The following is a 12732-nucleotide window of genomic DNA, read 5'->3' on the forward strand; positions in this document are numbered from 1 at the left end:
TTTCAACCCCTGTCCGGGGCCACACACTCCTTCATGCAGAGCCTGGTGTGCAGACCCTGCTACCTTGGATGGTCCATTCTGTGCCAGGCACGTACCTCCCCTCCTCCGGCATCGGCCAGCTCCATGCCCAGAAGCGCCTGGCGCACTGCTGTGTTTCCTACAGGTCCCCTGTCCTGCGCTGCACATCATCCCGGTGTGCTCCTCCATCCTTCCACCTTCCTGATCATGTGGACCTCTAATTCCTTCGCCTTCATCTCCCTCCCATTAGGAGAATCTTCCCTAGTGGATTCCTTTAGAACTTAAAGAACTTGGAGACCCAATCGCTGTCCCTGGGCACCAGCGTATCCATGCATTTCCTTCTTAACCTCCTTCCCTGGTCCCGTATCTCCTTTGGCCCTGAAAAGACTCATCCATTTATTTGGAAAGTATTAAGCATCACATGCACAGGTTAAAACTAAACAGCAGAAAAGTGCTCGTAATCCTGTCTGGTTGTGCCAGGTGACTGCTGAATGATTTCTGCCTGTGGCCGGATTTCCGCCCCTGCTTGAGGTTAGTCTCGTGGCCCCTGCAGCAGCCACGGGCCCAGCATTCGTCCCGACCCACCTCTGGATGCTTCCGCAGTACTGTGTCCATGGCCGAGCCCACCCTGTCCATGGCCGCCTAGCTGTCCCTGTTCCCATCACTTGATGAGCCAATGCCCTTGTGGCTGGCACCGAGCTTGGCATCTGCTGGGCCTGAGGACCACGAGGGGAGGCTTCCTTCTGAAACGCTGCTGCTCCCAGAAGTGATTTGGGGCAGGCTGCTCTGGGGGTCTCTGCCAGGCTCCTCCTGGCACCCTGGGAGGCTGGTGTGTCCTTGCAGGGTTGCAGGAGGGTTGGCGGGATGATCAGATGGTACCTCCCACAAAGGCATCCGCGGTGCCAGCTGCTGTGATCTTTGTCACCAGGGATGGGAGCCCTGGGGAGTGAAGTCTGCCATCAGGGGGAACGAGTCACCGTGGTGGCCTGAGTGCTGGAGGGAGGCAGAGGCTTATTTTTAGGGATGTGGCGTAACACGGAAGAAATGTGTGCACTTGAAGCATGGGAAGGCCGAAATGCCAAACAGTTCTCTTGGCTAAATTTAGCAGATGTGCTTTTTATGTAAGAATGGAGTTAACAAGTATGTAACACAGAAGCCTTACAGGAGCCGGCCACCTTGCGTGCCCACCACGGCGTGCTGCTGGGGCCATTCCCGGGAACGCCACGCTCCGCCCCGGCCACCTCCACCACAGAAGCAATGGCAGGGCCTGTGAGTGCCCAGGGTCTTAGAGATTTGACTGCGTTGCCCCTGCCTGACCCTGACTCAAGGAGGGAGGCCCCCACTCCGTGCTCTTTCATCGGTGCCCGAGATGAAATCCAAATCACTAAGGAGAATTCCCACTCCCTTTGGGCTTTTGACACAAAGTGTGCTTTTCAGTGTCTTGTTTCAAGAAACAGGCTTGAAGAGGCACCTTTCAGAAGCTGAGCAGCAACTGTAGCCAGTTGGGATGCACAGACCGAGATTTCTGGGTCTGATCCCAGGAGTGGGACAGGGCAGGCACAGGGCTTTGTGCAAAGTTACTCAGCCATCGGTGAGTGACAGCTGGGCGGATTCTCAGGCCTGGACTGCTGAGGCCAAGGCTTCTGGCCTCTCGCGTAAGGATTCCAGGCTCTGACTCCGACTGGCACCAGCTGGGAACATGCTGGAAAGGCAGGGTCTCAGCCCCCACACAGACCCACTGGGCCAGAGCCCCCACCACGATGAGTCCCAGGAGCTCCTGCGTGGCCTCTTGGAAACCTGAGCCCTGCTGGGGCGAGTGGAATCCCCAGCCTCACACGCCCGGCCGCTGCCGCTCCCATCCTCTGCCTGAGCCGTTCTGTTTTCCACGCAGTGGGAACCCCGGCCCCCAGCCATCAGCACAGAAGGGTTGTGATGGGATGAAGCGAAGGGCAGGGCAGGGCCGGGCGGTTGGGCCCCAGCACATGGCTTGGGGAGCCCCCCACGCTTGGTGATCCCGAGCCCTCAGTTTGCTGGTGGTGTTGCTCGAGAGCTGTGGCTTACAGCGAAGTGCGGGTGGGCAAGTGGAGAGGAGCAGCTGTGGAGGGCAAGGGCTGGGGCTGTTGCTCCTTGATACACTGTGGATGAAACCCTTTACTCAGTGAAGACCTAAGACTCCCCCAGGCCTGAAAGTTGGTCTTGGCGGGAGAAGGACACAGGTGGGAAGTCCTTGGATAGGGAGACGGATCCCTGGCTGCCGTATCTGCTTCAGGATCTGACTGCAGCAGGTGAGACCCCAAATAAAGGCCCAGACCACGGCCACAGCCCGTACGGCCCCTCGGGCTCCGGGTCCGGATGAGATGCAGCTGCTCAGCAGTGCCCAGGGCTGCCCTAGAGCCCTCTGGTCCCCAGGGCCCTTCTCCTCCCAGGGGCTCCCACACCCACTTCTCTGCTGAGTCCCTCACACATGTAGCCAAGTCTGTGGCTTCTGTGGAGGCTAATTTTTTTCTCAAATTTAATTAATTTTGAGAACAATAAACAATAATGATTGCACACACAACACCCAGGGCAGACTTTGGCCCTGTGCAAGCAGGAAACACAACTAAAAATGTGAATCTGGGAAGCAAGTGGGCCTGATGGGACGAAGCATGAGCTCCGGGCAGGAGAAACTCTGTTCAGTTCAGCTCCCAGGCGGCCCCGTGCTCGCCAGCAGGCAGAGCCGGCCCAGGGCCGTGCATGTCCACCCGTGGCTGCCTGGGGCCTGTTCTGGCGCTTGCAGCCTCCAGAACTGCCTGTGCTATGTGCCGTCGCTTCATCTTGGAAACGAGTCCCTAAACCAACCAAGTATTCAAAGTATTCAATGAGCAGAAACTGCAACAGGAAGAAAAATTATTCATTTTGGTTTTGTGCCATCCTTTTCCTTGCTTTCTCACTTTAAAATATTTTGACTTTCTAATCCCTTAGCAGTGAATATGCACTTATAATATTTGCAGAATCTCTGAAATGTTTAATTAAGAAGAAAAATAGTTCTTCAGACTAAACAGCAAAGCATCAGGTGATCACAGAGCAACTATGCTCATGCAGGCAGGGTTTAGTTATGGGCCCTGATGAAGGACCAATGGACCCAGAAGAGCTTGCCACGTGTCCCTGGGATGCCTCGCAGGGTGTGCCCAGGAGGCGGCAGGAGCTAAGGAGCTTGGGCATGACTCTGTGGGCTGCCATTGCCACAGCAGGCGGTGGCTGTCACTGCCTCCCAGATCCACGTCACTCTTTATAACCCAGGCTCGGGCTCAGAACAGAGGTTCCCAGGGAAGGCTTATTCATGGAGTGAATAAAGGAAGGAGAGAATGAAGGAAGGAGCCTGCACATACGGGGCTCTGGGTGATGCTGCTGGGGGTCTTGGTCTCTGCTTTTCACCAGCACCTCTGTCCTAATGTCTCCCAGGCACGGCTGCCGGCCAGGTGCAGACGAAGATGAAGACTCAGAGGTGGTGCCTCCAACACACTGGGAATCCCACCTGGACCTTGAAATCACCCCCAGGCCATAGAAGCCCCAGAGACCCCTGGCCACTCCCTTTTCTATGGAAGCCTGGGGCAGATGGTATTGTCACTGCTGTGATTTCACACACCAGAGCCAGCTGTCAGCCACGGTGTGTGATGACAGAGGCCGCAATGTTCCCCCCTCCCTGGCTGAGCTGAGTGTAGCCATGCACCCCAGGACCCTCCCTGAGGACCTTCCTCAAGGGCTCACATGCGGCCCAGCCATGCACGCCGGAGCTGGGCCCCCAACACTCAACTCAGTCTTCTCTCAACTCCACTGGACACCATGGAGAACAGCGCATCTTAGACGGGCCCACAGGTCAATGCGGTCCCCAGCTGGGCAGCTCCTGCAGATGCCTTCAACCCACTCAGGGAGGGCGGCAGGGCCAGGAGCTGTCCTGACCAGATGGCAACAAGCAGACTGCATGGGAAGCAGACAGACCAGGGCCTGGCTGTGGCTGCTCACCAGTGGGGAGCACACCTCACCACTCCTCTAAGCCTCAGCTTCTCCAACCATGCAGTGAGTTGTTTTCAAGCCTAACTACAATAACACAATGACAGTGGGCTCACAGTAACACCTGCCAACGTCAGCCACCACCACCTTATCCACTGAACAATGACAGTGGGCTCACAGTAACACCTGCCAACGTCAGCCAGCCACCACCTTATCCACTGAACACAATGACAGTGGGCTCACAGTAACACCTGCCAACGTCAGCCACCACCACCTTATCCACTGAACGCAATGACAGTGGGCTCACAGTAACACCTGCCAACGTCAGCCAGCACCACCTTATCCACTGAACACAATGACAGTGGGCTCACAGTAACACCTGCCAACGTCAGCCACCACCACCTTATCCACTGGCCATGTAATATGGTTTTCCCGTGTCCCCGCCCAAATCTCATCTTGAATTGTAGCCCCCATAATTCTGACGTGTTGTGGGAGGTAATTGAATCATGCAGGCGGTTCCCCCAACTGTTCTTGTGGTAGTGAATGGGTCTCACGGGATCTGATGGTTCGATAAGGGGTCTCCATTTTCGCTTGGCTCTGATTCTCTCTTTCGCCTGCTGCCATGTAAGACGTGCCTTTCACCTTCTGCCATGATTGTGAGGCCTCCTCAGCCACACAGAACTGTGAGTCCATCAAAGCTCTGTTTCTTATAAATTACCCAGTCTCAGATATGTCTTTATCAGCAGTGTGAAAATGACCCATAAACCATGGGTCAGGAGTTTTATCTTCCAATTGTTGGGATATTGGTTACCATATAAGATACTTCCTTTCCTGGGGTTTAATAATTTGGCGGAGAAAGAACTGGCTTAGAGTTGTGAATCTTAAAGAAGTGAGCAAAGAAAGCCTCTGTGAGAAAGTTGGGCTCATTCTCCCAAGAGGCAGCCAGGCAGCATTGCCACCATCCTCTGGGGGCCCAGAGGGCAGAAACCACACCTCCGGGAGGGGCAGGCGGAACAGGGTCAGGGCAGGAGGTGATCGGCCCACAAGCTGGCCACACCTCCAGGAGGGGCAGGCGGAGCAGGGTCAGGGCAGGAGGTGATCGGCCCACAAGCTGGCCACACCTCCAGGAGGGGCAGGCGGAGCAGGGTCAGGGCAGGAGGCGATCGGCCTATGAGCTGATGGTTTCGCCCCGGAATTCTGTGGGCTTGTAGGAGAACATTTGCATGTGGGGAGCACCATACTTCCTGGGGCTCCTTAGAGCAGCCTCCAATACATCCCCTGCCCCCTACCTCGCCCCGTGCAGGGAGCACGCTCTGCACACACCTCTGGCCGCGAGTTGGTACGGCGCCCACCACCCACACGGTGCTGCCAGGGCTGCAGGGAAGGACGGAGGTCTGTCTGGTGATAAACCACAGGAGGACGTTGCGCAGAGCAGCTTGGGAGGAGCAGCTGCCTGAGGCAGAGCTGGGGAAGTTTGCACGGATGGACCCGAGCAGAGCTTAAGGACACACATCCCACACTCGGGAGAAACATCCTCATTACTGAAAGATCACAACCCTGCAGAAGGGTTCACAGTGGACATAACACCCGAGAGCTCCAGATCACTGCAGCAAGTTTGTGCAGCCCGGATGGGGGATCCCCGACTCATCCTGGGACCTTTGCTCCCAGACACCTCTTGGCGGAGGACAAGCTGGGTCTCTTAGCTTGAAAAGACACCCTAATTGTGGTCACATCTCCTGCTGCAGGCTCAGGGCTCAGGAAACCATGACACTGACTTCTCAATGCCCCAGAATGTGGCAAAATCTTAAATGGGACAAGAAATCCAAATGTGGAAAGGGCGTGCTCTCCAGGACCCATCTGAAAAGTAACTTTCGGGCAGGCGGGCCCACTCTCAGGTTCTCCTCACTATCTCCCAGACACTCATACAGCAGGTCAAGAAAACCGGCCTTTCCCTGCCTGCAAAATGTTGGAACAATCAAACAATCCCAAGTGCCGGCAGCAGAACGGAAACACGAACTTCGCTTAACTTGGAAAGCGGGAAGTAGCGTTGGTACTCAGAGGATTATTTACGGGAAAAATCTTATAATTCTTGCAGGGCAGGAGGGGCTGCTGGTGCAGTGTTAGGAAGTGGAACCTCACCACCGCAGCACCACGCAGGAGCCTACCTTGCTCTCGTCCTCCGGGTCGCTGTAGCCACAGGCATCGACGAAATCTGGGAACGTCTCTGACCATCCGTCACTTGTACAGTTTTTGCTTATGTTTCCTGGAAAGTGAAATTCAGATATTTTATCTGCAAGTCCATGAAAACTGGCCTTAGAAGGGACCTTAGTCCGTGCTGAGCCCGTGCTCTCTTAAAATGCTTCCCACACCCAGGGGTCAGCTAGGAGACAGGGCTGCCACTCAAAAAACCTTCCTTGGCCTCCTAGTCCACGTGGCCTGGCCAGCAGGTCACCTCTCAGGGCCGGTGGGGCCTGAGATGTGAATGAACGCACTGTCCTAAGTCATAATTACCGTGACTGTAAGTGTAGTTCTTTTGGGGCAGAATGAAAATTCTTATCAGACTCTTAGGTTCTGCCACCATAAGTGATATTTACAGCCAAGCCCTGGCCATCCTGGAGCCGGGTACCCTGCCTGCTCCAGTTCCCGACAGCACCCTCCCTCTTCCCGGCCAGAACCCTCGCCACCGACGGTGACCAGGTGCCTGGCCCAGTTCCTGACAGCACCCTGCTTCCTCCCGACAGCACCCTCCCTCCTCCCAACAGCACCATCCCTCCTTCTGGCCAGGCCCTCACCACTGACAGTGACTGGATGCCCGGCCTGCCCCAGTTCCTGACAGCACCTTCCCTCCTCCCGGCCAGGCCCTCACCACCAACCATGACCAGTAGGGCAGGCTCCATTTGGCCACTGGTGTTGGAAGAAAGGATGGCGGAATTACAGTTTACTTGTAGGAAACCAAGGCAGTTGTTCCCTTAGAATCTCATCTTTTGCTCCTAAGGAACTAAAATCATATGTAAACTCAGAAATTCAATGTTCCTTGTATTTGTGTATGTCCTTAGCAGATGGCCACACAGAACAGTAAGTGATAAGGCTCTTGAAGGTGTCCGAGCCGTAAGAATAAAACCAGGCACTGAATGCCGGGCCAGCCTTGCCCCGAGCATGGCTGCATGGTTTCAGGATCACCCCCACAGCAGAGCCCAGGAGGCTGGACCCCTCCATGCACTCCTGCGCCTGGTGTGGCCAGAGCAGGGTCCCTGTCTCCCTGCCTGTGTGACTGGAAGGGTCTGGGGCTTTGGATTTAGCAAATATTTTCACTCTCATGACTTTTTAATTTCAAGACAACCCTGCAAGACAGACTTGGTGGGCACTGCTGTTCCCATTTTACAGAAGGGGAAAACAAGGCTTTGAAGACTCAGTAGTTTCTGAGTGGGGTGCGTGCGTGATTCTTGTCCTGCAGTGATGAGAGGCAGAGAGAGGGCCGGGCCAGGCTCTGGCTCTACTAGGCGGGGAGTGGGGTGGGAGACTGGTCTCAGCAAGGCCACAGGGCTGGCCCTGCCCACTGGCGCCCCGACACCATCACTAATCAGGGGCTCTGACTACAAGGCCCACACCTTACACAGGGAGCCCCAGTGGGGTCTGGGGGCATCTTAGCTGCAGAGACCCCGTACACGGTAGAGGCAAAACAGAGCCCTAAAGCAGGCAAGACTCCTAGAGACCTGGTCCCACGGCCCCATTGTGCAGACAAGGAGACAGGTCCACAAAGATAAATGATGTGCCCACCACAGACTCAGGAACAGCACTCATAATAGTTATTATAATAATACTAGTCATGTGGTAGTGGCCGCTACGACTCACTGAGCCCTCAGGAACACCGGGCTCTGTGTTTGCATCAACCCAGTTAATCCTGACACCACAGGAGGCGGCTCTTCAATTAATATCAGAGATGAGACAGCCAAGGCTGAGGAAGTCGTGTCACTTGTCCAAAGTCACACTGGTGAGCGATGGGCCAAGCACCACACCTGACAGGCCGGCTGTCACCTGCAGGCCCCTATCCTGAGCCTGGAAGCCAGCACCTGAGTGGGAGCTGAGCCTGTCACTCATCATCTGCGAGGTGCAGCCTTTTTTCTTTCCTACAGGAGATCAGTGTTTACCAATCCAAAGAAGATGCTGAAATAAAACTCCAAAAACTAAGTCAGTAAGTCATTCTATGAAGTGCCGATTCCCTCACAGGTTCTTTATCCTTTCTGACTTCTCACTCCTGAGACACATGGGGCAGATGTGGAAGGACAGGACATGACTGAGGTGGCAACCTGCAGAGAGATCAGGGAGGTACAGAGAGGCCAGGGAGGGGCAGAGAGGCCAGGGAGGTAGAGAGAGAGATCAGGGAGGTACAGAGAGAGGCCAGAGAGGTGCAGAGAGGCCAGGGAGTTGTAGACAGAGGCCATCCAGGGGCAGAGAGAGGCCGGGGAGGTGCAGAGAGAGGCCAGGGAGGTGCAGAGAGAGGCCGGGAGGGGCAGAGAGACCAGGGAGGGGCAGAGAGGCCAGGGAGGTGCAGACAGAGGCCAGGGAGGTGCAGACAGAGGCCAGGGAAGTACAGAGAGGCCAGGGAGGGGCAGACAGAGGCCGGGGAGGTGCAGAGAGAGGCCGGGGAGGTGCAGAGAGAGGCCAGGGAGGTGCAGACAGAGGCCAGGGAGGTGCAGAGAGAGGCCAGGGAGGGGCAGAGAGGCCAAGGGGTGCAGTCAGAGGCCACCCAGGTGCAGAGAGGCCAGGGAGATGCAAAGAAAGGTTGTGGGGGGCGGGGGCATGCTCACTTGCAGGATGACAAATACTTGAAGGCCTCCCTTAGGGCTTCAGTGCTTCTCAGCCACTATTCCAAGCCCCACGAGCCTACATCATCCTCCACTGGGGGATGTGCTGATGCCCCTTTAAAGGCTCAGAACCACACCTGGCCCTACACCTGTGCTGGATGGGTGGCTGAGCTGCTGCCCTGGGTCTGGCTACAACAGTGCCATGCAGAATTGGCAGGTGGGCACCAGGAGCAACTGGAAACACAGAAAGCAAGTCAAGGGAGAAAGGTCAGCACACAGCTGTTGGAGCTGCCTCCTGGGCCCTGAGCATGGGGCATGAACAGCAGCTGCTCACAGAAGGCTGTCCTCCTGGTGATGAGTCCTCGTGCCTCTCACCCTGGCTCCCTGCTTCCTTTGTTCTCCTCTATGCAGACAGTTGGCTCATTGCTTCCTGGAAGGGATGGGGGCAGGAAATATCTGAAGCACCTAATCCTCACAGCTTTCCCCAAGCAGCAGCAGTGAAGTCCAGCCCGGGTGGGGAGAGGACTTGCATCCCGGGTCCTACTGCTGCAGGGCAGGGTTAGGACCTGGGGAAGGAGCTGCCTACTGCTTCTGGACAGGGCCCAAGGTCCCGCCTGGCACAGAGACGCAGGGCGCCAGTGTGCTGGTCACTGTGATGATGAGCCGGGCACATGTGATGATGCCCAGAGGCCACCTGCCTAGCATAGGACAGACAGCCCCCAAACCTCCCACCTGCTGGAAGGATGAGAAATCAAAAGAGAAAACAACGTTTCATTAGAATGGTGACTTATTTCTGGAACACCTGGGTTTGCAGGCAGAAATGATTCCACGTGTGTTCTATGACCCAGCTTTCCTTACAGGTCATGGGAGGAGCAGCCATCACATGTGTAGAGTGTTCTGTAGACCACAGAGCACCATGCAGATGCAAGCCTGACTTTCATTTCATCCCAACACTCTCCAGTTATCCTGCTGAATTATGTCTCTGAAGCCTCAGCCCCTGTGGTACGATGCCAGGTGGCTTCACCCCAGCCCTGCTTGGCCCCCAGTCCCATCCACATCTCTCTAAGTATTTGCAAAGGATGCCCATTTAATGCCCCAAAGATGAATTCTATGCAGACATTCCATGGGGACCATCTGTCCACAGTTCGTGCATGTCCTCGCATAGCTCACGTTTTTGTGATCAGTTGAAAAAGTAGAAGCGTATTTTCCTTGCATTTCAGATCATCTAGCTGCGACTACTCAAGTACCCAGACTTGGGGAAACACCACAGGTTTCCTCACGATAGCAAGGTGGTGTCATGCTCCCTGCTTGGGAAAAAGGTGGAATAAGCATTTAACCCAAAGCCGACTGGGAGTTTCCATTCTCACAGGCTCCAGGCAGGGCCAGAGCCTCACTGACCTGGGCGCCTGGTGCCCAGATGGCTTCTGTCTGGCAGAGGCTGGACTGGATTCTGGTGTTTGCTAATGTGCAAACTACCAGGCTGCTGGGTGCTTTCTGGAAGCCTCAGAACCATGCCATTGACTAGGAAAAGCCAGAGTCCATGCCAGTTTCCTCCAGATCTCCAGGAGAATGGACGTAGCCCAAGCTGCTCAGCAGAAATGCTACTGATTGGAGGGCAGTTCTTAAAGTTCAGGTTCTCTAAAGTGACTTAGATTCTAACTCAGGGGTGGGCAATGATGCTAACGCAAGCACGGTCCCCACGTTCAGGCTGCTCTGCTGGCAACTTGGGGTGAGAAAGTCAAAATCTTCCTTTCAGAATCTCCTTCTCCTCTGTCCCAATCTCTCTTCCAAAACTCTGCTTTAAAACACTACAGCATTATTACTTCCCAAAGTCCTTACCCTTTAACCTCTGTCCAAGATAAAAGCAAATTCTCCATAGTGCTCCAAAGTATTATGCTTTCTGTTTCCAGATGTTTCCTTTGTTTTCTATTTTTCTGAATAGATTTCTTCACACTATGAAAATCTGAATCACTCACAAAAACAAACAAAACCCTTCTCTCAGGATTCAGCCAAGAGATATTTGCAGCACCGCATACGGAGCATGCCCTGGGTGCAGAGGAGGAGCCTGGAAGCCCAGAGAAACTGCAAATTCCAGGCAGCATCAAACCTGTGAGGCGGCAGGGAGGTCAGGGGAGTGGGTTCGATAAACTAGGTGCGTCCTGGGGCCTCTGCCCTGAGCATGGAGGCTCTGGGTGCCACACTTCCCACTTCCCAGAAACTTCCAGAGCATGGTCTCCAAGGTCAAAGGCCGACTCAGCAGGAGGAGGGGAGCCTCCTTTATGCTCCCCTTGCCTCCCCTCCCCTCTCACGCATGTTTCCCGTGCTTTTGTTCCCATTTGGCTCCTGTCTCCCCTGGTTCTTTCCCTGCAGTAGCCCTGTTCTCTGGGGTTTGGCTGAAGGCAGGTGATGCCCTTCTGCTCCCTAAGATGGGCACTTACCCCAATATGCCACAGCTGTTCCCTGACCCCCAGGGTAGCAAGAGATGCCTGAAGGAAAGTGATGTTCCTGCTTCTTGGATGGAAAAAATGGATGCTCAGATGCAAACACCCTGGAGGAGCTCAGGAACTCAACCCACGGACAGTACCTGCTTTGCTGTAAAAATTGCTGAAGACTTTTGGGCAGGGCACCGTGACCATCTCTCCCACATTGGCAGGCCGCCAGCATGTGATGTTGTCCCAGATGCCACTGCAGGCTGGAAGGAGAGAAGCAGAGTGAGGCAGGTGCAAGGTGACAGAAGCATCACAAATAGAAATGCCATTAATGTGATAACTGCCTCGCAAACTCCTTTCCTGTGAAACACAATTGCACCAACACAATTATTGAGACTATAGTTAGCTTGTGGGTTCATCTCAATTAGCTTTGGAGGAATAACCATATGGTGGTAGAAAGCATTTGAGTAATTCAATGTATATCATGTACCTTCTGAATTTTAAGAGAATCATTACTTACTTCTTGTGATCAGCATTTCCTAGTGTGATGAAATGGGCACCACTGGGTATTAGTGTAAGGGCCCGTCGGGGAAGGAGACGCCCGGGGAAAGTGTGCTTGTGTTTCTGTGGAATCTGACTTCAATGATTTGCAAATAGAAGTATTTGATAATATTTGGTTGATTTTTCACCATCAAGATGCCTTATTAGCAACAAAATCTTATGTTATCTTCATGGAGTTATCAAATAATTTGCATAATGCACAGCTTAAACATTTTTAGACCTACTATTTGGCCTTAATAACCAACTGGTGAAGGTAAGATATAAAAATATTGCATTAATTATCTTCTAGATGAAAAGCAGTAAGGTTCAAATCATTTAATGACTTCTCAATATCACACAACAGTGATGGAATCCATGTTTAAACCCAGGACTTTTTCCTACTTGTCCATAGTATTTATACTGCATTTGAGACCTCTAAAATTTTACCTTTTATTTAAACCTCAATATCGGAAAAGCAATGTGCTAGCCTCGGTAAAAACTAACAAACAAACAAACAAACATCAGTTTTCCTTTCAGCACATGCCACCCAGACCTGTGCAATAACTGCAGGAATACATCCATGGAGAACACACAGCTTCGGTGTGAACACAGGAGTGTTTTACTTTCAAGAATACAGAAATGTCTGTGAAAAGCTGGCCATGAGTAAGTTTTGCAGATGAAAATAGTTTCTAAATACTTTCAATAAAAGTGAAAATATATTTATTATAAAATAAAATTACATACCAATACTTGAATAAGTACATAAATCTATATTACATTAATGTTAACATATTTAAAGAAAATGTTGGTTTTCTTTTAACATGTTCAAAACAAGTGATCAAATATAAATGCATCACTAGAAACTCCAGATGTGCCTCGGGCTCACCAGGCGTGAGCCCCCCTGTAAGGCTGCTTAGAGTCTAAGTAGTAGAGTTATTTAAGTGCTAAGT

General features: G+C 53.2%; 1 protein-coding gene across 3 annotated transcripts in view; it reads right to left on the reverse strand.

Moving 5' to 3' along the window:
* The window catches only part of VIPR2 (vasoactive intestinal peptide receptor 2), a 113512-nt gene that overhangs the window by 67467 nt on the left and 33313 nt on the right, over positions 1-12732 (reverse strand). For all 3 annotated transcript variants that reach the window (XR_004032971.1, XM_030825696.1, XM_030825697.1), the window contains exons 3-4: positions 11398-11505; positions 6174-6271 (exon numbers count right to left, since the gene is read on the reverse strand). Coding sequence is in view for 2 of the 3 variants with exons in the window: in XM_030825696.1 (XP_030681556.1) it covers positions 6174-6271; positions 11398-11505 (206 nt within the window). In the remaining variant the exon portion in view is untranslated. The remainder of the gene's footprint in view (positions 1-6173; positions 6272-11397; positions 11506-12732) is intronic.

The sequence above is a fragment of the Nomascus leucogenys genome, chromosome 13 (assembly GCF_006542625.1).
Source record: "Nomascus leucogenys isolate Asia chromosome 13, Asia_NLE_v1, whole genome shotgun sequence".
Classification (NCBI taxonomy): Eukaryota; Metazoa; Chordata; class Mammalia; order Primates; family Hylobatidae; genus Nomascus; species Nomascus leucogenys.